The sequence below is a fragment of the Pteropus alecto genome, unplaced genomic scaffold (genome assembly GCF_000325575.1).
Source record: "Pteropus alecto unplaced genomic scaffold, ASM32557v1 scaffold146, whole genome shotgun sequence".
Classification (NCBI taxonomy): Eukaryota; Metazoa; Chordata; class Mammalia; order Chiroptera; family Pteropodidae; genus Pteropus; species Pteropus alecto.
The window spans coordinates 21,008,643-21,036,498 of NW_006442107.1; the positions used below are offsets into that span (position 1 = coordinate 21,008,643).

At 39.7% G+C, this 27,856-nt stretch overlaps 1 protein-coding gene and 1 pseudogene across 1 annotated transcript in view; one reads left to right on the forward strand and one right to left on the reverse strand.

The window, feature by feature from the left end:
- Positions 1-27,856, forward strand: part of KCTD1 (potassium channel tetramerization domain containing 1) — an 86,897-nt gene that overhangs the window by 26,654 nt on the left and 32,387 nt on the right. The window contains exon 3 of the mRNA XM_015595648.2: positions 16,468-16,646. Within this exon, the coding sequence (XP_015451134.1) occupies positions 16,468-16,646 (179 nt within the window). The remainder of the gene's footprint in view (positions 1-16,467; positions 16,647-27,856) is intronic.
- Positions 8,684-8,802, reverse strand: LOC112469383 (annotated as a pseudogene).

Genomic DNA, 27,856 nt, shown 5'->3' on the forward strand with positions numbered 1-27,856 from the left:
CATTTTTTAGCAGCTATTTTTGTTTGGGTGTCTTTTAGTTCCAATTTGTCATATTTTCCTCATTCCATACCCTTCATATCTCTTTGGTAATATGTGTGAATGAAGGTCAACTAGCGTGTGTTTTGACATCTACCTCAAATGAAATCTTCAAATTATCTTCATGTAAATCTTGAAGAGGTAGTAATTTCAGCGTAAGTAGCAATTAAAAAGCAAAAATTGTACTTAATAACCTCTACAAGGGTACCTGAGGTTTTCTATTGTGGAGTCTTAACAAATACTATTCGTCATTAATAATTTGGGTGGGATATCATCTGACTTCCATTTAGTTTTTACAAGGCCGCACAGAATTCCAGGTCTCTCTGGGGAGATGGCAGAGAGAAAATCACTGGGCACACGCATGTGTTGAAACCATGCTCACCAGGTGCTTTTCAGCTGTGGGCGCTGAGCAGACCTTTGAGTCTCCCTGAGCCTCAGTTTCCTTTTTTGGGGAAACAATCATGAACAAGCTCTTTTCCAGCCCTGAGTTCATTTGCTAGTTATTATCAAAATGTTAATACGCAAATTCTGTTTTAGAGCTGTTAACTCAAATATAATCCTGTTTTAACGGGATTAACATTAATTTAGTTAAGTGTATTGTCAGATTTGACATTGAGGACATATTCATGCTAATTAGAATAGGTACAGTGAATAGGCTCCTGCTAGAGCTGTCTCATTAAAACTGAATTGAATTGATTTTGATGCTTTCTTACAGATTTTTAAATTAAGAGTAACAAATGGCAATTGGCTTGGAGTATATAGACTTTTACCACCGTCCTTCTCCACAATTATTTTTGTATTTCAAGTATGCTAATTTCTTACCTCCTCCTATCACCTTCTTTATTACCATCTAGCTAAATTATATTAGTGCAACTGAAGATAGCTTTAGAGAAAGAAGTGGTAATCACGACTTAATTTAAGATTTTAATTTCCGTATACTAACTACATGAAACGGGATATCAAGTACATTATTAGCAGGTAAAACAATTCCAGTGATGGAATTTATTTTGAGTCTTAGTTAATATAAATGGTTGAGTGAATATTAATACTTTGGTCACCTTTTCCAAATGGTGATAAACAGATCAGAAAGTTAAGTGCCATTGGTATTACTTTTATCTGATTACCTTTTTGTTTAGGATTTCTATTAGAAGGCCAGTGCCTTTTCAGGTGTAAAAATTTACAATGTCTTTTTGTTTCAACAAAACACTTTTCCATAAAATACTAGACTGACTTAGAAAAAAGTAGTTAATATTTTAGCACAGGGGTCCCCAACCCCCGGGCCATGGACCAGTACTGGTCCATGGCCTATTAGGAACCAGGACGCATGGCAGGAAGTGAGCAGTGGATAGGAGAATGAAGCTTCATCTGTATCTGCAGCCACTCCCTTGCGCTAGCATCTCCGCCTCAGCTCCACCTCAGACCATCAGGCATTAGATTCTCATAGGAGCACCGGTCCCTGGTGCCAAAAAGGTTAGAGACCACAGTTTTAGCCTCATTCGCGTACCAGAATCTCATCTTTTGCATATTTGTCACACATAAGAACTACAGAAAAGAGGGATGTTCTGAGGGCACTTGCAGTCACATGGGAATTCTCTAAGCTGTGACTAAGGCCATCACTGGAGTTAGGACTTTCTGAAGGTGTTTAAAAATACTACTTGTGTGATTTAACATAACTGTGAAAGTCTGGCAAATTCACTAACTGTCTTCATGGAGATAGAAGTTGTACTTAAACAGACTTGATAATAAAGGAAAAGCAGGAAAAAATGAATTTAGTGCTTATTATTCTCGGTGGTTAATAATATCAAAAGTTCATTGATACGCATTATGTATATCAGGTAATACTTGTAAAGTTTTAGTTTCTGGGTACAGTTGTTCCTCAGAGGACCTGTGTGGTTACCCAAATCTGTGGATGCTCAAGTTCCTAATGTAAAATGACATAGAACAATGCATATAATCGGCCCTCAGCATCTGCGAATTCCCAACCGTGGATTGAAAATACAGTTTCCAGTCCACAGTTGGTTGAATTCGTGGATGCAAAACCCGTGGATTGGAGGAGCAAACTTGTTTGTATCATTCTGCCCGCTATGTGGTATAAGATAAGCTGGGATTTCACAGCAAGTTCAGAACCAATGAAAAACGGAAAATAAAGAATAAGAATGGTTGTATAAGCGACATTTGTATAGACTGGTATTTTGTAAGTATCCATTAAAAATAATCATTAAAATCTTTAAAATAATTATCATTTGTAAAATCTTTAAAACCATCATTAAAAATTAAAAATAATAGTTTCCTTCTTTTTAGTTTTTTTCTATTGCAGGCACTAGATAAATGCTTTTTATAACTTTCTACTTTTTTTTTAACATGAATTACTGATTTTTCACAATAATCATAAAAGGCATTATCATCCTTTTAAAGATGGAGAAACTGAGGCACAGAGCAGTTAAGTCACACAGCAAGCACGTGGCAGCACTAGGATTGAAGGCCAGCACTATGGCCCTGGAGCTCGTGATTCTAGCCCGCCTCTGTACACCATTGCTAATGTGTTAGTAATATTTTTCCAAATAGAATTAATAAAGAGTAGCTGTCAGTTTAGAAGATTATACCATAAAATATTTTATTTCATTTAAAAACGTTATTACCTTTATTACAGAATAAACATCCACCTAAGTGATTCGTAACATTTCTCATAGTCAAGTGTTTAAATAATGTGCAGCTAATATTGCTATATTACGTTACATGAAGTACTCTCTGCCTGTTTCAGCCCCAGGTTAGTTTTTGGTTTCCCCTTCTGCTCCTATTCCCTACAGTAAAGTGAATCTAATGCCTTATATGGTTATTGGAGAGAAGAGAAGGAAGTCTGTGTGAAGGAAGGTGAAAGACAGGGCTGTGGTGCACCCACCTTTTCCATTCTCTTCTAGAATTCGATTAAATAATATGACAGTGTTTATTAGTGCCTACTAAATGCCAGGCTCTGTGCCAGAGACTGGGGCTACAGTGAGCAAAACACAGTTCCCGTCCTCACGGAGCCTGCAGTCTGATTGATTTCCAAGGGTGGTTCTGAGTACACTTCATTTGTGAAAACACTTCATTGTGGATTGGGGCTTGGTGGAGTTTGACCCTCTCGTGCTGACCAGCCCCTCCCCACCTGCCCCAATCTCTCCCTCAGAGCTGCAGGGATCGAGTCAGCCCCAGAGGGCTGGTTGGCTGCCGCCTTGTCAGTTTTTAAAACCTCAGCAATACCAACACTCCTAATGCCCAGCTTCTCAGGGTGTGGACTGCAAACCCCAGAGGCTCCTCAGCGAGCCTGGCACTGCTTAGTTCCTCACAGCATGGGTGTTTTTACTGTGCAGTATGACAGTGTCAGGCTTCTGTCTTGGAAAGTATTAGGCGTTTACTTTATTTCCACAAAATCCCTTTCACTTCACTAGAGTTTAATTTTTCCTTAATTGACATTTGTGCCTATTAATGCCATGGGATTGTGGGCTTTGATTTTTCTTTATTTTACGGGTGGGATGGGTCGGTAACAAATCAAATGACATTTGAGGGCCACTGCCCTAAGGGAAAAATCACTGAGATCATTTACTGGAAAGAGATCAGAGCACTCAATTATAGAGCCTTATAGACTTGCTTTGTCACCATCAGTACTGTTTATTCATTTTCTACTGTGTGCAAAAATTTAAAAAGTATTTTATTAAGTACTGTGGGGGGCTGATAGGAAAAATAACTGAGTATTGCTTACCTCCTGATTTCATTGTGATTGTATCTGTAGGCTTTCAATTGATGCCTATGATCTTCCATTCTACAGGCTAGAACCATTTATCTGTGAGCTCATTTATTGGCAAACTTTCCATCTGGGTCAAGGATCTACATGGTTCTCTAAAAATTAGGTTTCAGCCCTGCGATCTTCAGAAGGAAGCATTACATAGAGGGAATCATCTGGATTTGTTGTTACGAAGATTGTAGCAAATTGCGAGATCTGGAGAACCCTTTAAACCCTCCTCCAAACCTCCCTCACAGCTACCAACTTAGAGGGGTCAAGTAAGATCCTACTATGGGAAAAGAAGAGGAGCTACGGGCAAGACAACAGGCATTTGAAACAGATCTCCTGAGTAGATAAGTAGACAGGTGGTTGGAAAGTAAGGAGTGAAACTAGTCAGATCCACCCCACACACTTTTCTCCCTGTCTCTCTTTTTGTCTCTCTTGTGTTTTCCTTTCTATCAATTTTTCTTCCTGTCTCCCTCCCACATCACTGGCCTCTTCTCACTTCCTGCCCCACTTCCGTTCCTTTTCATCTTCTCATTTCTTCTTGGCCTCTTTTCTTGGGCTGTTTTCTGTCCATTTCCTGTTTCTCTAACACTGACTGCTTTTATCCTTAGACAAAATTTTGTTACCCACCTCATCCTGCCTCCCCCACCATTGTCATGGCATTATATACCGTGTCTTGTGGTTAAATAACCATCTAATAAAATTAAGCTGGGGCTTTTAAGAATACCAAAGACTTTCTGCTGCACATTTTGCTTCCTGGAGCGGAAATGCTCCAGTGCAATGCTGTCTGCTGCCACGGGCAAATGAAAGGCCGGTTTTCAGAGTGATCCAAGTCTAGTGGGTCAAACTCTCCCTGATTGCTGCAGACTGAGACAGCACATTTGAGACAGGAGAATGTATGCTTAGATCCTGGATATTTTCCTTCTCACTTTAAATCAACTAACTTTTTTGACCTTAGGCAATTAATCTAAATATTCCTGCCTCAATTCTCCTTCTTTGCAAAAGACAGTATTGGCCTTGCCCTCCTCTCTCTCTGGACCTTTTAAAAGGCTTATGAGTTATGATTGTTTATAAAGTCTTTGGCATTCTGGGATCTCATAAATAACTACTTTATATGCATAAGGCACAGTGTAAATTCCAGGTATGACTTTTTTCCTAATGCATTTCCATTTTTGTACCACGTTTTCCTCGTCACTCAGGTTGATCTTTAAAAAGTTAGTTGGTTTTTTCACTTGTTGGTATTTATTTTAAGGGACTTCTCCAAGAACACAGATGTCTCCTTTACAGTGTGAAATTTGTGAAGAATAGCTCATTGCAATAAAATATCAAAGAGGACGATTGCCTTGCTGCTGTCTTTACTGCTCATTCATTCGCCTTCTTCCTAATCTGTGCTTTCAATGCAACTTCTCCCCCATCTGGTCCTAAGCAGGAAGTTTCATCAATCAATGCCCTCTCTAAAATATCTTGAGAAACAAGTCTACTGTGCTCATACCAGAGCCAGCAATTCAGCTGTAGGCACTGTTGGGCCTCCCAGGGTCACTGGCCACAATTGACTGCTGGCAGACCGGGCTTTGGCCATGTCATAAGGAGCAGAGCCAAAGTAGCCCATTGATTCATCTCACTCCACTTTTATTTAACACCAGTTCAAATGGTAATAATATAATTCAAATGGGAATAATGTAACTAAGAACCAGGATGACCCAAACAGCCAGAAGAGAACCAGTCTGCATCTGTGAGGGTAAATATCCCACCAAACACCAGATTTCATCGAGGAGAGGCATTTTTGGCAACCACTAGACCTCTGGCATACCTCTCAACACGACGCACCACCCACTGGTGGTGGTATGTAAACACTGGGACTCCTTCCCTCAGTTGGCCTAATTGGTCGTTTCTCAATGTCTTTTTGAAAAGATGACACTGATTCTGCTTACAGGAGATTCTTAGTTTCTTAAAAATCATCCGTTTTGTATCACTAAAACAGTTTTTTCTTCTAATTTGTAAGGGAATCTGAAGTGAGCTGCTTGCGGACCTCTCTAGTATTTTAGAACAATACAAGATATAAATAAATAAACAATCTTCCAATAAAATGGTACTAAGTAAAGAATCTCTCTGAAGAGGGCATTCGGCTCATTAGGCACCATATTTTATTGGCCATTTCCTCTTGTCAGTGAAGGCTAATAAAAAGCAGTAGTGATTAAAATTTAATCTTCCTATAATCAGCCAGAGAAAATGCTATGATTGTTAAGAAATCTCTGTGTTGGCTTTTTTTTCTTTTTCTTGCACTCATACTCTTGGAATGCCTTTCATTTCATGACCAAGTTCTTTCAAAGGAATTTAAAATTCCAATTTGAACATTCTAAAATGCTAGCTTTCTTAATACATTTGAATCTCTTAAGGTTTACACTTTTTAAAATGACAGAATTGTAAAAAATCAGAACTATAAAAGCATTATAGGCCAACTGATTTAACTGCATGTATTATAAGTGGGAAAACTTGAAGTGAGAGATGAAGTAATTTGCCAGGGCCACATAACTAACTCATCAGTGACATGGCCCAGGCTAAAACTTGGATCTCTTCTTTCTCACATCCTTGGGAAAACATTTCTGAATTTAGAAACCTCGATCGATGTCAGCACCGTGAGAAGCACTGCAACTAGTTTCCTCTTTAAAAGGTAATTGGGTCAGAGTTAGGAGTATGATCCTTGTAATGTGGAATTCCCAAATATAGGTATGTCTTACTTAAAAATAACATGCTCTGGATCCATAAAACCAAGAATGGTGCCGTCCTGGCTGTACCAAAGTGTTGTTTGTCCCCAGAGTGATTCATTTAAGACTGTAAAGAAGTCGTTTTGAGAGCATTTAAAGCATAATGGATTAAAATTTTTTTAAGTTACATGGCAATCTCTTGTCATCAGGAATTCCCTGTGCGTATGGCTAATTCTCAAATTAGACTCAACTCCCTGAATAGTTTACTTCCGCAGTGCCCAGCCCAGCACCAAATACAGTAGCCAGCCAATATTTTTTAAATGAATGAACAAGAGAGCAAATGAACTTTTTGAACATAGCTACCTTGTAGAGTCAGCTAATATATTTACAAACCTGTTTATTTCAATTTTTTTTATTTTTTATACAAAAGGGTCAAGCTGATAGGCGTCTAAAAATCCTAAGAGGAGGTTCCCAGGGGCTCAATTAAGGCTAGAAGGAATTTAGCTGTTGACACTGCTAGACAAGGAATTTTTATGACCACATCCAAGAAGTCAATAAGTCAAGTTTATTGTCTATTTAGAGGCAGATGTGTCCTGTAGTTAACATCTAGGACTAGCAGTTAGAGGAGTAAATAAAATACCACTTCTCTGTGGTGGAGAAATAAAGAGTTGGTGGTGGGGGGAAGAGTCCTGAGCCAGCTGGCTTCTGCCTTCTGTGTGACCGCTGACCATCCTTCTAACCCACCAGCCAGTTGAGTTCATCCCAGAAGTGGAAGAATGTAGATGGATCAAGGCAAATCTCTCCCTTCTCTCATGAAAGCTAGAGCATGAATAGCCTAGTAATAGAGAGTGGTAACCTTATCCTGGTACGCAATGGCTAGTGTGTAACTATCACAGTAAATTCATTACTAGATAATTATAGGCTGAGCCACTTGACCTCAGAGTCAACTTCCTTCTCTGTGAGATGGTGATAATACTTAACATTGTGCAGAGGTTTCTGGTTTCAAACTGGAAGGCCCTCTAAGAACCGTAGATGCTGCTTCATTGCCAACCTTCGCTGCTGTGTGCGTCTTCCTTCCAAGAGAGTGCGTGCAGAACACTGGCTTCTGGAAACACAGGAGGAGTGCATGTACAGCTTTTATCATCTTGCTCTTGTTGTATTTTAGATCTGAGAATGGAAGGGACTTGGAGAAGGAGACAGATGACTCCATCCTAACAGTGTAGAAACCATAGGCCCCTGCCCCTTTCTTTCAGTATCGAACTGAATAGACTTCTGTGCCAGCTAAATATGAGCTTGTTATTCCCTGAGGCCCACATAATTTTCTGTTCCACACATTTTCTCCCTGGCAAGAAAAGGGGAGAGAAGCATTGTCCCTAAGTTCAGTTCCATTTCTGTATTTCTTCATTCAATCCTTCATTTTAAAATTTCCCAAAAATCCTGATTATGAAAGTAAAATATAGAAGCATGCCAGGTATGTGCTAATTGATTTAATGGGGTAATAAGTTTTTCCTTTTTAAAATGTTTGAATTTCAAAAGTAATGTTCATTATAAAGCACAGAAGAATAAAAACAACACTAAACTTTACCTGTAACATCATCACCCAATCCTGGCCCTATTAATATTTTGGTGCATTTAATTCCAGAATTTTTTATTGTGCATACTCATACTTTTGCAAAAACGGCCTTTCCCTATAGAACTGTTACAGAGCTACTTTCACTGTTTTAATATCTTAAAAGTTAGTAACATATATAGTTGAGAGTGTGTATTTAAAAATACTTTGTGATGTTTTATGTACATTTAAAAATATCCAAGAAATCGAATTTAAAAATTAATCCAGCTATGAAAAACAGCAAAATTCTATCAAAATGTTCTTTTTTCAAGTTTATCTTTTTCAAGTTTCACAGGGAAAAAAGCGAGAAATTTTGGCAAATAGTCATTCTTTTCATGGCCCCCAGCTTGAGAAGCTAATAAGGGAGCTTCTCAGATACATATTTCATTATGGAAAAAAAAAAAAAAGGCATGTTGAGAGCCCTCACTCCATATCTGGCAGAGATGGTGCATTGAAATAAACAGTAATAAGAAGAATAACATTTTGCTATTTCAGGTTAGCAAATAATTGCAGATTAACACAGTTGCTAGTCATTTTGAAACAATTTTGAAGACTCCTATTTATTTTTTTAAACAGCTCCTGGTCTTCCTAGGTGGTCTCCCATCCAAGTACTAACCAGGCTTGACCCTGCTTAGCTTCTGAGATCAGACAAGATCAGGCACGTTCAGGGTGGCATGGCCATAGACCGACGACTCCTATTTTTGATTTGTGTTTTTTTAAGCTGCGAGATTAAGATTTTGATCTGATAAATCAGTACAGCTCAAGTGCCATTTCATATTCTGAACCTGCTATGATGATTTCATTCTCTACTTCCTTTTATGCACTTTGTTCAAAACACATAACTAACATCTTGTTATACTCTGTCCTGTTTTCTTTTTGTCTGTACTCCACAATGTAATACTTGGTCAGTGTAAAACGCTGTCTTTCTCACCCATGGATCTTACCTCCTCAACTACTTTAAAAGTTGTCTGAACTGCTCACTAGATCCGTAAAAGTCTCTTCTGTTTTATATCTGGTTTACTGGTTTGTCAAATTTCACTTGCAGAAGGAAAACAACTCCCTTTGTCCTTTGTGCCATGCACTGTGTTGTATGCCTTCACAAACATGTCTTGCCCGCTGCCGGCTCTACCTCTGTGTAAGGTGGGAAGATTCATCCCTGTCTTAAAGATGAGGAAACTGGAATCTGACAGGTTTGGTAACTTCTCAAAGACAACTCCAAGACTGAGCCTGAGCTCAAGCCATATCTTCAGATTCCAAAAAACCCTTCTATACCCTTTGGATGTTCTGCATAGGTGACTTTTCCAGCTATATAAAGTTTTGAAAGTTGTCCTGCCTTTTAAAAAATGTGTGTGTGTGTTGTTTTTTTGGTTTTTTGTTGTTTTTTTTTTTTACTATTATCAGGCAAAAAAATCTTTCTTCAATATGTTATGTACTTTCCAATCTAAGTTAGTCTGGGGTTTTATTTTAGAATGACAGAATTTTGGATGATTTTTGTATGGGCTAGGAAACCAATGACCACCCTTGTTACGAATGTATGTATTCAGAGTAAGTAGGTTCTGTGAGTTTAAAGGGGGCTCTTGTAAATAAAGTGAATGGAAGATTTGATATCAGAAGACTTTTTATTCTCATTCACTGTTGCCTTCAGAGATCAGTAGAAACTGTTCTCTAAAAAATCGTATATACAGTACTCATCAATTTTGAAGCACTGCTGGGCCTTTAAAAAAATGCGTGAAATTAAAAGATTTTTTTTTTTTTCTTTTCAGGGTCATTTTGCTATTTAAAGTCAATAGAGACCATAGAGTTTGACATATGGTAGGAGCCCAATAAATATTACTTGAATGAAGAAACAAATGAAACCTCTTATAAAATACATTGACATTGTGGTTGAGTCTCATTATACGATTAAGTAACTATGGTCAGTAAAGTGATATTTTTCTACAAGGACCATTAATATGAGTCCAATAGGATTGTGTCAGTCCTAAAATAACACTCCCAAAGCAACCACAAATTACCATTCTAAGAAGTAGGATCCTTGCCTAAGATACGTTGATTATAGTTTGCCTGTCCTAAATGGTTGGCCGTGTACCAGAAAATATAATTAATCGGAACACTGAATTCTCCAGGCATTCTAGATAATATAGATGCTACTTGAGTACGAGAGAGGAGGAGAGGGAGGAAGAAAGACATATATTTTAAACCCAGGTTGAAATGTGTGGAAAAGTTATGATTTGTATTAAATTTTTTTACTGCTCTGCTGAATGATATGAATTATGATATCAAATAATATAGATAAGTATTTTACTATTGACATGCTTTTCTGGAAATATCCCTAAGAAACTTGTTTCTTTTCCCAGTGAAAGAAGTAATATGAAGTTCAACTTGATCGTGAAACATGACATAAGACAGGGGCATACGTTCTCAACAAATAAAGTCATTAAAACTTTAAGTTTAAACTTCAGCTTATTTGTTCACGGCAGTGCCCCTGGGGCTCCTGTCTGAGCAGCACACGGCTAGGTTAGATTTAGGAGGCAAATTTTTCATTAGCTTCTTTTGAAAGATGCCTGGAGTCAAATCCCTTGCAGGATTCTCCCACCAAAAAAATCCTTGCCGCTCCGTTAGGTAGGTGAGATGGATGATTAAGTTACAAGGAGGCCGCAGACTGAAAGCAACTGGGAAATGGGAATGTTAAAAGCAAACTAATCAACATGCCTGGAAAATCCATCCAGGATAGAAGTAGGAGAAGGAAGAAGTAGAAATAAAATTTCAGACAGCTGTTTCGTGTCAAGAGTATTTTAGTCAGGTTTAGTGAATCCTATGAGAGGAAATAATAAACATCTTTTTGGCTTTTAAAAAAGGCAACTTTTAATGCAAATTTAAATGAGTATCTTCACAGTAAAGTGTTTTGATTGGAGGAGTTTTTTCCAGGATTATTTTTGGTTTATTTTCTTTTTCAGTAGAACTTAGAAAAAAGTGAATAAATCTTAGGCATCCATATGGATACAACTGTATAACCACCCAGATCAAAATTTAGAATTTTTCTAGCTCTCCAGAAGGCTCCTTCTTACCCCTTCCCAGTCAGTATCCACCACAGGTGGCCAGTGTTCTGAGCTTTGTCATCACAGATTCATTTTGCTGTCTGTAACTTCACGTGAATGGAATCATACAGAATGTGTTTCTGTCTGGCGCCTGTTCCAGCACTCCCTCTGTGAGATCGTAGATATTGTGTGTGCAACATCATTCTTTTTCCTCACTGCGTAGCCATTCATTTCTTTTATTTTCATAAAATTAGCAAAGGAAGAGAAATAGTGTTAGAAGGGGAGAGGGAAATGCATGTGTTGAGGGGTCATAAACCATTTGTATTCAGTTCTAAAATACCACTGCTTCTTTTCCACATGAGTGATAATTTCATGTTTGTCATGATTTGGGCTTCATTGTATTACCAAAAACTCAAGCAAAGGTTACTCTGCTGTTTAATATGATAGCCACTAGCTGCATGGGGCTAAATTAAATTTAAATTTAAATTATTTAAATTAAGATTAAACATTCAGTTCCTCAGTTACACTAACCACACTTCAAATGTTCAGATAGCTACATGTGGCTATGGGTTACCGTACCGAATGGTACAGATATGGAAGGTTTTTCCATTGCAGAAAGTTCTGTTGGACAATGCTATTTAGAAAGCTAGCTGTTAGTTCCCTTACTCTTTCTCTTTTCTAGACATAAGAATATTTTGATGGGTTTTATTTATTTTTTCATTGTAAATTATCATTTATAGCTGATTCTTGAACAATGCCGGGGTTAGGGGCGCTGACCCATATGCGGTCAAAAATCCTAGTATAACTTTAGATGTCCTCGAAACTTAAGTTGTCCCTCGGAATCCACAGCGGTAGGGGAGTGGTTCCAGGACTCCCACAGATACTAAAACTTGAGGCTGTTCAGGTCCGCTCTATAAAATGGTGCAGATCAGTGTATTCAGTGGGCCCTCTGCATCCGCGCACTCCCAGCCACTGACAGAAAACAGTACAGGTATTTATTGAGGAAAATCTGCACATAAGTGGAACCACATAGTCCAAACCCATGTTGTTCAAAGATCAACTGTAATTCTGTGATTCTCAGACCATGATGTTACAAGCTTTTGTTAGGGAACAAAGCATTAGCCCTTTATCGTGGGAAAAAACAAATGGGAGAAGACTCACAATATGCTGAACATTTAATTTCTGGAATGTACCTTACGCTCTCCCACTTTGGAGACTTCGCAGTACTGCTCAGAACCCTCCTTCCCAGCATCCCACTGTGTGTGGACTTCTCATCTGTCAGATCTCAGCTCAGACTGTCTCCAGGGAGCATTCCCCATCTCTCCTCCCTGCCCTGCCCTCCAGCCTGGGTTATGAGTCTCCTCAATTAAGTTACCATGGTAACCTGGCCTTCCCCTGCCTGGGAGTAGTTGCTTGTTTTCTGGCTTCTCCCTCCCACTGAACAGCAAGCCTGGTAAGGCCAAGGACCAGTCTGTCATATTCGCTATTGTATATCATCCCCTGTGCCAAATCGCCCCCCCACCCCGCCACCCCGCCCCGGTACAGTGCCTGGTACTTATAAGCTGTTCATAAGTAATGTAGAAGGAAAGAACAAGGGGCTGCACAAGAGAGGGGCCGTAACTGAGTGCTTCGTGTTAGGGCAGGTCCCTCTCCCCTGGGCGAGGAGTCTGTTCCAGAAGGGGTTTTATCAGAGACAGCTTTCTGCCTGGCCACCTTTCAGAATACACATCAGTGCTCTGAGCTGTTTCTTCAGTAGTGATGACGGCACATGTAAGACATTTAAACCCCCATTCTGGTTAAAGTTTATGGTTTTCATTTAATCAAAAGTAATATTGAAAGACTGAGATGATGGTGGGCAAGTGATTCAAGAGAAGGAGAGACGGTAGAGTTGAAGAATGGTGATAATATGATAGAAATTCTGCATCTATCAGCAGGCAGCTGTCCTTGGCATGATGGGCCAAGTCTCAGCAAGCCAAATGACCTCACAGGGAGGCAGCCGTGGAAAGGAAAGGTATTCCATCAGAATAGGTAACAGGAATCCCAACTCAAACGTACTTTAAAAATAAATTTATTTGGCCAAGTTACAGGAAATCTGTAACTAGAGATAGGAGGCTCAGAGTCGGTTGATCCTGTGTCTCAAACATGTCAGTGAGAACCCAGGTTCTTTCCGGCTCTCAGTTGGCCATTCTGAGTGTTGGCCTTGTCCTCAGGCTGGTAGGGAAGTGGCTTCTGCAGGGACAGGCATCCCATCTGGGACCTCAGTGTCTAGATGAGCAAGGGAGAATGTTAGCCCCAGTCACAGGTGAGGGGAAGGATTTGCCACAACTGTATTAGATGAGGCATCTGGAGTCCATGTATCAGATACTGACTGAGGCGGCCACAAGTCCCAAGACCTCCTAGCCCCAAATATCCTCCTTCAACCCCAAATATCCTCCTTCAACCCCAGCCTGTAGATTTTTAAAGTGCTTTAGCCTGCACCAATACAGAAAATACTGAGTGAAAACACTTTACTCCATTAGCTAATACCAGTTCATGTCTTAGATGTGATCTTAACTAAGGGGACACATACGGAACAGGAAAGCTTCCTGTATGGAAAGAGAGTCTAGGAGAAGAGCTAGGAGGGCTCACCAGAGACCATTTCTAATACTTAACAGTCCTACTAGAGTCAGCCTGAGCCATCATGAAACTGAATTGTCCGTGCCCATAAGGATTAATACCGCCCCTCACCCCAACCCCAGCTGAAGAAGAAACACTGGTTTAATTTTTAAATTTAGCAATCTCCATACATTTATGATTTACCATGTAAATGGTATGTATTCTGAGAAATCTGGAATCCTTCAACCGATCAGTTATGCTTTTTTTTTCTCCTTCTAGGTAGACTTCGCAGTGTTAGTGCTGTGCTGAATGAGGTCACAGTCTAACTACAGTATTAACCCTGCAAATCTGTTCATTTTTGCCCGAGCACCCTCAGGCAGGATATAGAATGTGTCCAATTGAAAAACTATTACAGACACTGCAGTGCGGGGCTGGGGTGAATTATAATGGAGGGTGATGTGTGTTAGGGGCGTGTGTCTTTAGCCAGGAAATCATTTTCTAAAAGGAAGTCAGGTAGTAAGTATCTCTTAAAAGTAGAGGTTATATGATTGCATTTTCAAAGGAAAAATGTTTTCTGTCATCTAAATTTTAAAATGCTACGTTTAATATTTCAGAACCTTAACTGTTTTAAATTTTTCTTCCAATGTCTTTGGATTTTCATTTTTTCCCCCCTACCAGTACCTCTTTAACTTTTTTCTGTGTTCCAAACATCCTTTTGTGTTTTTTAATACCTGTTTTGCATTATTAAAAATATATAGGAACATATAAAGAATAATGTAATCATCATCCATGAACCCACCTCTCGATTTCAGAGATAAAACATTAACTCTTCTTCTGTGACTGCTTCTGGGCTCTGTTTAATTCAGCATGGAGAAAAGCACAACACAGATGGTCAGCATTTTGTGAAAAGGCCCAGTAACCACCCCGTTCACAGTAGATGCGGGGTTTCAGAAAGCGTGGGCATTCACCGTCTTGCCTGGACATGTGGTTAATGCTAAGTAGTCTAACAGTCGTGCCCCCAGGTAACTCCTAAAGCTGTTTCAGATCATAAAATATATGGTGTTTTGCAAATTTATATTTTATCATGCTGGGTTTTATGCACAAAAATTAGATGACTTCCCCTTTGTAATCTCCATCAAAGGCATTTTTCAAAATCCCTTTATTATGCCTCATCACTAGCTTTGGCACATATTGTTTGCATGTTTGAAAACAATCTCTGGCTAAATTATAAATCTGAGAGTATACTTGTGGTATTCAGAATTCAGATATAAATGTTATTTTAGCTTATTCCTCAATTGTAGACTCTAAATATTTGACGCCTTTATTGAGTGCTGGAGACCTGACTTTACTTGTCTGTGGTTTGGGCTTTATAAGCATTCTACCATGTTTGGATAGTTTTTGAAATATTTATGTTGTATCCATAGAAAGGATGTAATATTTCATTTTCTCAAGAGTACAGTTTCTTCCACATGTTCTTGCTGCCACCATGTGATATCCTCCTTCTGCTGTTTGCTCACCTTGCACCTTTGCCTGTGGGACTAAACATTGTGCATTGACATCTGCCTCAGCTCCTCATCGGCACTTGGTTTCTTCAAGAAGTCCAGCATACAGAAGAGCAGCTTGCACATACCTATCACTGGAGGGTACATACTTGTCTGCGGGGGACACCTAAAACTGCAGATAGTACCAAACCCTATACACTGTGGGTTTTTTTCCTATACACATGGAGCTATGATAAAGTTTAAACTACTCTCATTCTTTGGGGCCATTATTAAGTAAACTAGGGTTACTTGAACATAAGCACAGCCATACCATGACACTTGATCGGATAACTGAGACCGACTGATAAAGTGACTAAGGGTGGGGAGGGTCTGCGGTGTGGATACACTAGACAAAGTGGGTACACTGCAATGGAACGGGATGGTGTGAGATTTCGTCATGCTACTCAGAATGGCGTACAATTTAAAACTTACAAACTGTTTATTTCTGGAATTTTCTATTTAATATCGTTGGACCACAGTTGACTGTGGGTAACTGGAACCTTGGAAAGGGTCTACTATACACTCTTTTCAGAGCATCTCCGGATCCATAGTCTTAAAGGGAGAGAAACGGGGAACAAATGGGTAGAATGTGGATGGATTTTGTTTTTTAATCTGTCGACTGATAAACTTATGGTACTTATTTACATGGTTGCTTTGAGTACATGAGCTAATGGCTAGACCAGTCGTGCCCTCTTTTTCCTGATTTGAAAAATAAAACTTGAAAGAAACATTTTGCAGAACGCAAATGCTAAAAAGCCTGTTTCAACCACATCGCTATAAGGAAGTTTCCAAAGGCAAGGATAAAGCATTCGTGTTTTATTTAGATGTGTATCGTTTCAGGTATTGATTACCTTTTCCTTTGGAATGAACGGCGCTTCTCCACATGCCATTTTCCACTTGTTAAATGGGAGAATTCTTTAGTAGAATTTGTCACAATGCTCAGGAAGATTTGAAATGAGTTCAGATTCTTGATTTTGAACATGGGAAGTTTTCCTTTTCTTTGTCACGGAATTTGTCTTTCTAACATTCTTTATAACAAAAGTGAGAGCTTGCTGATTTTCCAGATTTTATTGCCAAACAAATGTCAGCTCTCATCACTGGCTTATTCTTTACGATGTATGTGTTTCCTTTCTCTCCAATGAAAAAAGAAAACATGTCTAACTTGCTTATCTCTCTGTAGGACAGTCGACCCAATATGTCAAGACCTCTGATCACTAGATCTCCTGCATCTCCACTGAACAACCAAGGCATTCCTACTCCAGCACAACTCACAAAATCCAATGCGCCCGTCCACATTGATGTGGGCGGCCACATGTACACCAGCAGCCTGGCCACCCTCACCAAATACCCTGAATCAAGGTAATCCAAAAAACAGCAACGTCACACTCAGAAGTGCATGTATTTGATGATCTAACTGTTTTTCCTTTGACCAGCTTAGCAGCTTGGCCCCACCAGGGCCGGGGTTAGGACTTGAAAGCGCCATGCGGGCCACCCGCCTACCAAGGCTGCTCTTGGATGTGCTGTAAACCTTCTGCGAGTCAGGGCTTGACCCACAGCTTAGTCACGTACACATAAAAACGTCACGTGAGAATGGAGTTCTGTGATATTTTACTCTGCAAAGATCTTCATATTTTTTTTAGTGTAGTATAAAAAGGACAATGATTTCTATCCTGAACCTTTCTTCCGTCCTCTTCTAAAACACATTTGCTTATGAGTTCTTAGAATTTTGTGGGAGATCCCTTGGCCCACCAACATGTGAACTAGAGAGGGAAAAAAAAAAGAGAGAGAGGCTTATCAGTGGGACAGTATATTTAGAACAGTATGCAAAAATCCAGGAAGCAAAGATAGACTCGTTTAAAAAAAAGAAGGCAGTGAAACTTATGAGCATTCAAGGCAGATAAGTAAATATAGAAACTGTACGAAGAGGGGGAGTGGTTTACAAATAGGCAGTGTACACGATGCTTATGAAATATCCCTCCCAGGCCCCCACCTACCAGTTTCCAAAGAAGTTCCAAGGGAGCGATTTATCTTGCTCTCTGGGACAATCTCTGGCTCTTTCAGGAGTTCAGGGCTTTGCCCACATCCTATAAGGGAGTTTATCTTCAGCAGCTCTGCTGGTGGGTAGGGGAGAAGGCATGAGCTCACATGGCCTGATGTCAGGAAAAAGCGTGTTTCTCGTCACATGAAATAGAAACACACCACTTGGGCTTCAGAAGGGCACCAGTTGCATCTTCAAGACCCTCTTACGAAGTGACAGCATACAGCCTATGTAGATAGCACTAACATAAGAACCACTGTCATCTTGATAACTGCATGAAGACTGGTTTTTTGCTTTTGTTAATCTCACTCTACTACCTGATATTTATGAAAGAACGTGAAGGTCGAAAAGAAGAAAGATGAAATATTTTTACTATTGATTTCCAGATTTAATTTCTACAATCAAAGGAAATGATTTTTTAAAAATAGATGTCTATTAATTCAGTTATCCAGAATAACTACGTATTTTTAAATGAAATGATCACATCAGTCACTTATTAGTTTTATTGCATATGTATCATTTGCGTATGACGTGAGCAGCAGGTTTTCTTGTTGAGCTCATTGTGGCTGGGTAGGTCTCTTCCCACCGATTAAGGCCCCACAGAGTGTTTGGCCTTTATGAAGCTCTTGGTATCACTTGGCCCATTGGCAGTGGTAGAAGATAGAGGGTTAGAGGCTCTGTTTATTCAGTTTCTCTCTCTCACATAATTTGTGACTTTAATCATTCTGGTGCTTCATATTGTTAAAGACCTCAAATAGGGCCTCATTGGATGAGTCTTCCTCTGGTCACCTCTCCACAGGTATTTCTAAGAGTCTACCTTTTGTTCCTCATTAGCCACACTCTGGGACATGCATCACATTCCATGCATCTCAGTACTCTTGATATCTGCAGCCCGATGTGGCAGCCACTGGCCAGGTGCCGCTATTGAGCACTTGAGATGTGGTTAGTCCAAACTGAAATCTCCTCTAGGTATAAACCATACACTGGATTTTAAAAACTTAGTACAAAAAACAATGTAAACTATCTCAATAATTTTTTACATTGATTTTATGTTGGAATGATAATATATTGCGTTAAATAAAATATATCATTAAAATTAATTTTACCCGTTTCTTTTTACTTTTCCAATGTGGCTACTAGAAAACACAAAATTACATGAGTCTTGCTTTTATTTCTGTTAGACAGTGCTGTACTATGCCAGAATTTTAAAAACAACCTGATACTTATATGCATCGTAAGTTGAATTTCTCTTTAACCAACTTAATTAGGAAAGCTAAAATTGTTCATCTTCCTTTCCTGGTCTTTCCCTGTGCTTCCTTTTCACAGCGGGCCACAGTATCACAGGAGCAATATCAAAACTAATTTGTGGTTCAGTAGTCCCAGGTTTGAATGTTGATGTTGCCATTTATCTAGTAGTTGTTTGGCCATGGATAGGTTCAATTTCTGAGTGTCTGTCTTCTCTCTTGTAAAGTCGACACAAATATGTCTTCTTGCAAAATTATTGGGAGGATTAAATGTGATTACGAAAAGCACGCCATGGCCCTGCGCCCAAAGCATATTGCTTTTCTCCTTAATCTGCCAAACTCAGCAATTGTTTCTTTTCAAACCACCTTCCAAATTCCAGATATATTTCATTCCTTCATTTCCTAGACCATGGAAATAGCCTCACTTCTGAATTATTGCCTGAATTACTGCAGATTCAAGGGACTCCTCACCTGCTCCTTCTGGCCCTTTATCTTAAACACCCCCACCTGTCGCAGAGCTGCCAAGCCATTTGAAGACCATCTTTATCAATAGGACATATTTTTAAACATATGTCAAGACTCACAAGCCTTACAAAGTCGCTTCAGTTTCTGTTGCTTACACGTAGAGCAGATGACACAGGTTTAGATGTTGAATTAATCCCTATGTGTTGCTTTGTTCTCTCTTGGGTTTTCTTGTTTTTGTGTTTGGTAATTAAATGTTTATTTCAAAACAACAATCAATTTAATGGGACTCATACACAAATTTTAGTCGTCAAACATACCAGGAAGAAATAGTTCTTCATGCTTTTCCCATAGAAGTCAGGTATTCCTTCAACCTCTGCGAAAATCTCTTGCATATCATCAACCCTTTGTGGATAAATCCTAGGACATTAGAATGCCCATGACCATAGAATTACAAATAACTCCAGTTTGAATTCTCTAGATTCTATTTGAACCCTTCTCACCCTATGGGACCCTGCTCCGCCCTTACCCTTCGAGCACCTGGCTTCTCTCACCCACCTTTCCTTTGGTATAACCCAGAGGGGAGGAGGGCTTTTTCTCAGTTTGCTTTTCTAGGATTTCAAGGGCAGACTTGTAGTGTAAAAGTACTAATTTGTTTATAACAAGTGATCTTAAAAGATGTAATGTCTTTCTACAATATCAAAGGTCCTGCAAAAGGACCTTTACTCCATTTTGAAATATTGTAGGTGATTGTTTATTCTGTCTCTAGGCACTGCCCTTTTGGATAAAGACCACCTTTAAAACACCATCCCCAGAAAGTAGTACGATGGACCACACGGCTAAACATTAGAAGCACCCAGGAAGGATTAAAAGCCCATGGGAGGCCCTGCCCTAGAGAAATAAAATAGGAATCTCTGCGATTTTCCTAAGAGATCCTGAATTTTACCATCTGGCTTTGAACAACACTAAAATGTTTGTTCCCACCAAGCAAATAAAAGGCTCTTCCTCAATGACTATTTCATCTGTATTATGATGGCCATTCCATCAAATGACAATACCTTTGATCTTCGTTTCTTTAATTATGAAGATTAGCAGGATCTACTGTGTGTATGCACCCATGTGCTTTTTTTTTTTCCTGCTTGTGGGCCCTGTAAGCAAGTTAATTTTACATCTCACAACAAGGTTAATCACTCATATCAGGTGTTTTTTAGCTAAAAGAACTAAAATTTTTAAATTAACTGAAGTTTTGTATACATCAGTGATGTACTCTGTTTTTACCAATGTTTGTGTAAGATGCAAAATAACTTTTTGGAGATGTTTATGAGACAGAGGCTGATCCACACCACCTCAGTGATAAACACTGTTCTCTTTTAGAGGAACCTATGAGTCTCCAATTCTGGTTGCTGTTTTGAATTGTAATCACCAAGAAAAATATCCAGTCCAGATCTGTAGTAATTTTCCATCAAATAAGTAAAACAAAAAAGTTGAGAAAAATATATCACCATCATGAAAAGATTTTAAAGATATACTAAGAAGATAGAACATATTTTATTTAACAGTTTATTAGTTTGATTTATAAGTTGTAAATATCTAGACATGTGGGAGGGAGGTGGGCCTCATTTGTACTCTTGCCCTGGGCCCTGCAAATTTTAAGGATAGACCTGATTATATCTGATTCAAAAATCGAAAGCACTCATTCTGAATATCATTGGTAACAAAAAAAAATCCAGGTTATCTAAATAACTTGTCATAAGTAATTAAGATTGGTACGAAAATACATGGTCTTCTTAAAATCTGTTGACATTCTGAAATGTCTTCTGAGCCACATATTTGTGTGATATTAAAGAGACATTCTATGACTGCTTTAAAAGAAGACACAAGTCTGAGTTCAAAGTTTGGTCTGTTTTATCCTTTACTGTCACCTCAAATAAAAAACAATATTAATAGCAACTATATTGATGATTATTCATATGTGGACATTTTAAAACTAGAAAGTGGGCTGATACTACTAATTCACCAAACCTGTGGGGTGGTAATAAGGCAGGGGTCTTGGCTAAAAGAGCTGACTGCCAGCCAGAGACCTAGAGGTGAAAGACAAGATCTCATGTTACAATCCCCTGAGCCATTCCATCTGACAGCTTGACAGAGCTTTTGTATATTTTAAACCCAGTACATGAGTTAACTCCCACATAAGTAGATTATGCTAAATTGGTCTCTCTTAAATAGCAGAGTTACTAAGCACACTGGCATATGCAGGTAATTGCAAAACTCAAGAGATTCGGCTTTCAGCCTTGCAGTTGACACCCATGGCCACCCAAGGGGTGTGTGTATTTGGAACTTGAGAATGGAGATGCTTTGCCAGCAGAGATCCGGCTTCTGGCCTGCTTCATTCTCAGATGTGTCAGCCATTAAGGAATGGTTTATGTGGAGCTGCACTAAAAGGAAAGTCAGTTGAGAGCAATTTTAAGTGATTGGTGCACACACTCTTAACAACAACTGAATTCTCACATTCAGATGTCCATGTAATTGACATGTGCTGGCCTAGGGAGTTTTCTGTAATCTCGTGTTAGGGCTGGGGGTTCTGTGCTGTGACTTTATGACTTCACAGGTTCTAGTTTACCACTGCCGTCCCTAGACATGGGTCCAGCAGCAGCATCATGCAGGCTCACATTTCAGGATCTCAACAAAAATGCCCAAAAATGATGCATCTCGTTTGCCAAACATTTCCCCAAGCTTTCTTTCAGAATGATTGCGTGGCACAGAATAGAAAACTTTTAATTATAACCTGTTCCTTAGATCAGCATGTTTTATAATTCAATGTCTATATCAAATTGAAAAGTCACAGATTTTTAGATGAGTAGAAGCCAATCTGAGATCTATAGTTTCAGCACAAATAGATAAAGCATATTCCTGGTACTGCGAAAACACCTATGGAAATGCATAAAATGAGGACAGGCTGATTAATAGTGAACAGCTTCTATTGGTAAGATTGGTTGATCTTTAAAAAAATAGTTTACAGAGGGATTTAAAAGAGGAGAAGCACCTAGCAAATGAAAAATGGAAAGTTTCTTCAGGGTAATAGGGGAAATTTTCCTTTCCTCTGTCTCTTCTTTTCATCTTGCTATATTGCTTTTCTAAAATTGCTCCTCAGTTGTATAGGCAAAGAGTAAATGAAACCAGCTTTAGAATTTTTTGTTTAACGATTAAACTGGATTTTATGTTTAGTGCTGAAAAGCCAGTCCTTCAGTAACTTACGCTGAGTTAATAGAGGTTTCAACAAACTTCCTTTGCCACTAGGAACAAAGTAGGCCTGGCTTTTAAAGTAATCTAATTCATAAAGTCTTGTTGTAGAGCATAATTCAAAGAAAAATGCAGCTGTACTTCAGTGCCTTTAGTTTTTTCCTGTCACGATCTTTTTATTCATTCAATGGATTGATTCTGTGCTCCCCATTGGCCAGGGCATGTATATTGGCCAACAAAAGTCTTTGCTCTCTAGTTCACGTGGAGGAAGGGATGTCAGATAATCAAAGTGAACAATCAGTAAACAATATTTGAGTTAGTACCAAGTGAAGTAGGAAAGTAAGAAAAAGAACAGAATTAATAGGCCCATTTTGGGGTATAGTTTGCCTCTTATTATAAGCATAAAGATAATTTCATTCCTATGTTTTGTTTTATTTTATTTTATTTTCAAGAAACATCTTTATTCACCAACATTTTCAAAACAAAACCTAGTTTACATTTTAGTTTAGATTTAGAAGCGGATTTTTGTCACTTTGCTAACACAAGTCACCCCTAATGTAGGATCAATTAATTACCTGTTCTGAGTTTTATTATTCACCTCCTGTTCTGAGGTGTGGCAAATACATGTGAATATATTCATATATACTCACCCCGCATTTCAGTGGGAGGGAAACACATAGTGAAGTTTACTCTCTGGGCCACAGAAGTGAGACAACTCAAGGCCAGATCATCTTCAGATCACCTCACTAGTATGTTAATCGCAATACTGTTTCTGATATACTTTAATTTTGTATTTGTAGTTTGCTGAAGTTATATTTGGTTTTGACCATAATAGGATTACAAGATGTGGAAATAAATGTGGGCAGAAACCCCTTGTAGGCAGTAATAACCAGGCCGGTTTATCCCTTAGCCCATTCCTAGATTAGAGCAGGAAGAAGGTGAAGGCACCCTGCCACCGCAGACCTCTGTGCCAGTGCCTTCAGTGGCAGAGCAGTGATGACAGGGATAACACTGAGTATCCAGCGTGCGACAACTCAGGGCAGGACTATGGCTCATGTTCTCGATTTTTATTAACTTCTCATTTACCAAGAACTTGACTTCAGCTTAGAAAGAAACCCTCTCCCTGGAGAACTCCTTCTCACTTAGTTTTCATCCTTGTACCCTTGGCAGCTAGAACTGTGTCTGCCAGAGTGAACATTCAAACGTTTGCTTAATGTATGAATTAATTAGTCGGTAAAATATTGTAGACAGAGGCCAGATCCTCAGAACAATGAAGGGCAAACAGTTGAGTAAAGCTATTCAAAATAGAAAGTCGAGTTTAAAGGCTGGGCCAGGTTCATTACCTATGCTATCTCACTTAATGTGGCACAATAACCTTGTAGGTAAGGGCCATTCCTTAGCCCCGTTTACAGATGAGGATACTGAAACTGAGAGGCTAGACGAGCTGGTCAGTCTTACTTGGCAAATGGGGTAGAGTTGGGACTTCAGCTCCCACTCTGACTCCAGGCCCCTTGTTTTTCCCCTTTTTATGGCCATGCTTCTCAACCTCAGGGCATGTTAGAATCAACTGGGACTCTATAAAAAAAGCCTGGCCCTGCCCACAGAGAAAACAGCTGTATTGGTCTGGGGCAGAGCCTGGCCGTGGGATGTTTTAATGATTCTGTAGTCCATCTTACCACCTTCTGGAACTACGTTCTAAAGGTGGTCTCTAGCCAAGAGAGCAGGTCATTTACAATATTTTAAGCCACTTTATTCTCAAGATGGCCTTCACCTAATAACGCTTCAGCCACCGAGGTAGCTGGCGCTCCCAGGCTGGTCACCTCTAGCCATGAAAAGCCTTCTCTTGTTGCCCGAGTGTCCTACAAATAAAATGCTATCATTTTCTATGTGTGTCACGACTTTAAAAGTCAGCAAAGCACCACTTTAGACTGGGTGATGGGATAAATGGGTCTTACCTCTTATTTGCCTGAGGGTTTCAGGAAATTCTTTGCAAGTCCCAATGTCCAATGTACAGAGTCTGCCTACAGCAAGGGACAAAGTTGGTCTTGCACCAGTGACCTTGCCTCTCACTGATGGCTGCTTGGTTGTACCTGTGAAGAGAAAATCATTAGCAAAACATTCAGTGACCAGCTTTGGCTCCCCGCAGGCCATGCCCACCAAGAGGAGTGGCACACTGGCCAGCACCAGGAAATGGAGGGCTGCTCGTTCATTACCTATGCTATCTCACTTAATGTGGCACAATAACCTTGTAGGTAAGGGCCATTCCTTAGCCCCGTTTACAGATGAGGACACTGAAACTGAGAGGCTAGACGAGCTGGTCAGTCTTACTTGGCAAATGGGGTAGAGTTGGGACTTCAGCTCCCACTCTGACTCCAGGCCCCTTGTTTTTCCCCTTTTTATGGCCATGCTTCTCAACCTCAGGGCATGTTAGAATCAACTGGGACTCTATAAAAAAAGCCTGGCCCTGCCCACAGAGAAAACAGCTGTATTGGTCTGGGGCAGAGCCTGGCCGTGGGATGTTTTAATGATTCTGTAGTCCATCTTACCACCTTCTGGAACTACGTTCTAAAGGTGGTCTCTAGCCAAGAGAGCAGGTCATTTACAATATTTTAAGCCACTTTATTCTCAAGATGGCCTTCACCTAATAACGCTTCAGCCACCGAGGTAGCTGGCGCTCCCAGGCTGGTCACCTCTAGCCATGAAAAGCCTTCTCTTGTTGCCCGAGTGTCCTACAAATAAAATGCTATCATTTTCTATGTGTGTCACGACTTTAAAAGTCAGCAAAGCACCACTTTAGACTGGGTGATGGGATAAATGGGTCTTACCTCTTATTTGCCTGAGGGTTTCAGGAAATTCTTTGCAAGTCCCAATGTCCAATGTACAGAGTCTGCCTACAGCAAGGGACAAAGTTGGTCTTGCACCAGTGACCTTGCCTCTCACTGATGGCTGCTTGGTTGTACCTGTGAAGAGAAAATCATTAGCAAAACATTCAGTGACCAGCTTTGGCTCCCCGCAGGCCATGCCCACCAAGAGGAGTGGCACACTGGCCAGCACCAGGAAATGGAGGGCTGCTCACCGCATAGCGGTGTCTAAGCCCATTGATGCATTAATCACTCCCTAACTGCTCAGCTCCTTCTTTCTTGTTGCTAATAGAACAGTAGACCCAAGAGTGCCCACCAGTGCAGCAGACTATCTCAGGGTTCACACGTGTGCACAAAACACACATGCGTGTACCAATCCAAAAAAAAATTATAAAGACTTTAAAAAGTTCATTTCTAAAACATCTTCTAAACCCACATCCTAAGTTTTTAAACAATAATAGACCTACCAGTAGTCTTTAGTGCCTTGTACACTGTGCCTACCACATAGCAAATGCTTGATAAATATTTGTTTAATGTTGTTGAATGAGTTTGCTTAGTTTAGTTGAATGAGTTTTGCTATGACCTGGAGCACCTCAGCCTCCACAGGGCTGCTGCAGCATGAAGGTCAAACATTTTGAATAATCAGGTGCTAGGATGACATTAGGACTTAATGGCAGGCCTAGTCCAATCTGGGAAGCAAAGATTTATATCCTTTTTTCTTTAAGGCAGAGTCCAGAAAAAGATTTTCTAGTCTAGTTACCCTGAAGGGAAAAAATAAGGAGAAGAGAATAAATCAACCCAGTCACAACCCAGACACCAAGGAAACACATTAACAGAAGAGTGACACCTGCCTTCAGAATGTTTTCCTCAAACTGAGACTGCCTCCTTAATCCCCCCATATCAAGTTCATCTGGAAATGCTTGAAAAAAATGCAGATTCCTGGGCTCCACCCACATCAATACCAGGCTATCCACCTGCATCTCAAGAGTTTGGGCACTAGATCTGCAGAAAAGGGTCATGAAACAAATTTATCTACATGTAGCACGGTGGGGACAGCAGTTGTATAGTGGGGACAGATTCTTAGAGCGCATCTTTTCTTATTTATTCTGGCTTGATTCTTATCACTTGGGACGATAATGCTGCTGTACTCAATTTGTTCTGTCATGATGAATAGTGCCATTGAGCATTGCCAAGGTCATTTTGCTCTTTTTTATCATATTTTCATGTTTCCCCTCATCACTCAAGAAAGTACTTTTGTAATAATAAATTGCATGTTCTATTTACTTGTTTGAAAAGTTAATTAGTAAGGTATTTCATAGAAGACTCTGGTAACCCCTTACAACATTAATGTATACAAAAGATGCTCCATTTTACTGTTTCATCAGAAGGGCTTAAAATTGACATTGTCATTTCATACAAACCAGCTCGCAAATCTCATGACTTTGGCCTCTCAAACCCTGTAGTTTCTGTCAGTCACATAACTCTGATTCAGGTTTAGCGTTTCATTTGAGAGCTTCCTTATGGTCAATGAAGACCAACATTAAAACATCTCAGATGAATTTCCAAAGGACAAACTGCATTTTGGCCATGTAGAGAGCTTCATGTGCAGGAACCTGACACCCCACACCATTATTGTGTTCACTGTATAGCTCTGATATCATCATCCCAGGCCACCATGATTTCCTTCTTTTAGATGTGAAATCGTCTTATATCAGAAAGGAAGAACCCCTGCGTCAGGACACAGTGAGGTGTCTATGCCGTGTGCATTCTTGCTGGAATAAAACAATGCACAAGTATTCTCAAGATGAGAGAATCTTTTGATTAAGCCAATGCAGAAAGTAAGCTCCCCCCACCCTAACTTCCAAACAAGCATTTATTCATAACCAAACACATGATTAATAGCCTCAAATAGATGAATTATCAGTATTCTGCTTCTGAAAGATTACTCTCAAGATGCCTGGAGATAGAAAGTAGCCATAATTTGTACCCAAAGCAGCACCTTGAAGTGAATGGGTAGTGCTTTACACGCTGGACTTCTGAATGTGCCCAGGGTAGTGCTGGTGGGAGAACAAGGGAGTGTGATTGGTGGTAGAGAATGAGAAGTCAGTTGTAATCTTACAAGGCGTACGCATTTCATGTATTCGTATTCCAGAGGCAGGCACCCAGAAGCTCTAATCTGGTGGTAGTCCCATTTACAAGAGAAAATGTCTTTTAAAGATCCATGTTTTACACCCACAATTATACTGGCTCTTTGTTAGACTGTCTGAATCTAATCAAGATGCAGTGTCAGTGGAGATGACACTGTCACTGGATAATGGCTTCCCGTTGCTACATAAATGCTGTGTGTCAGTTTGCTTCATGATGATGTTGCTGTTTATCTTTTTTGGTGGTAACGATTATTTTTACCCTTATGCAACCTTTCTTATTGTGTGTCCCGTATTCAGAAGATAAATTACAACTGTGCGTAACTGCTAACCACCACTTTCAAAGAATGGCAAACCTTGCCAGGCTGAGAGGGCTTCGTAACTGAAAGGTGAATTTGAGCTCGCCCAAACTTGTTTCCATGATTTGAGCTGAATGTGTTCCAGAACTCCCACCCAGCCTCATTAGGTTTGGCTAGGCTGCTGCCACCCCTCTAAAGTTGATTTTTTAAGCAAGAGCTTAGAAAGCCCTGGGGGCTTTAGAGGTTACCTAAAAAAACGAAAACTCTTCTAGTCTCGAAGT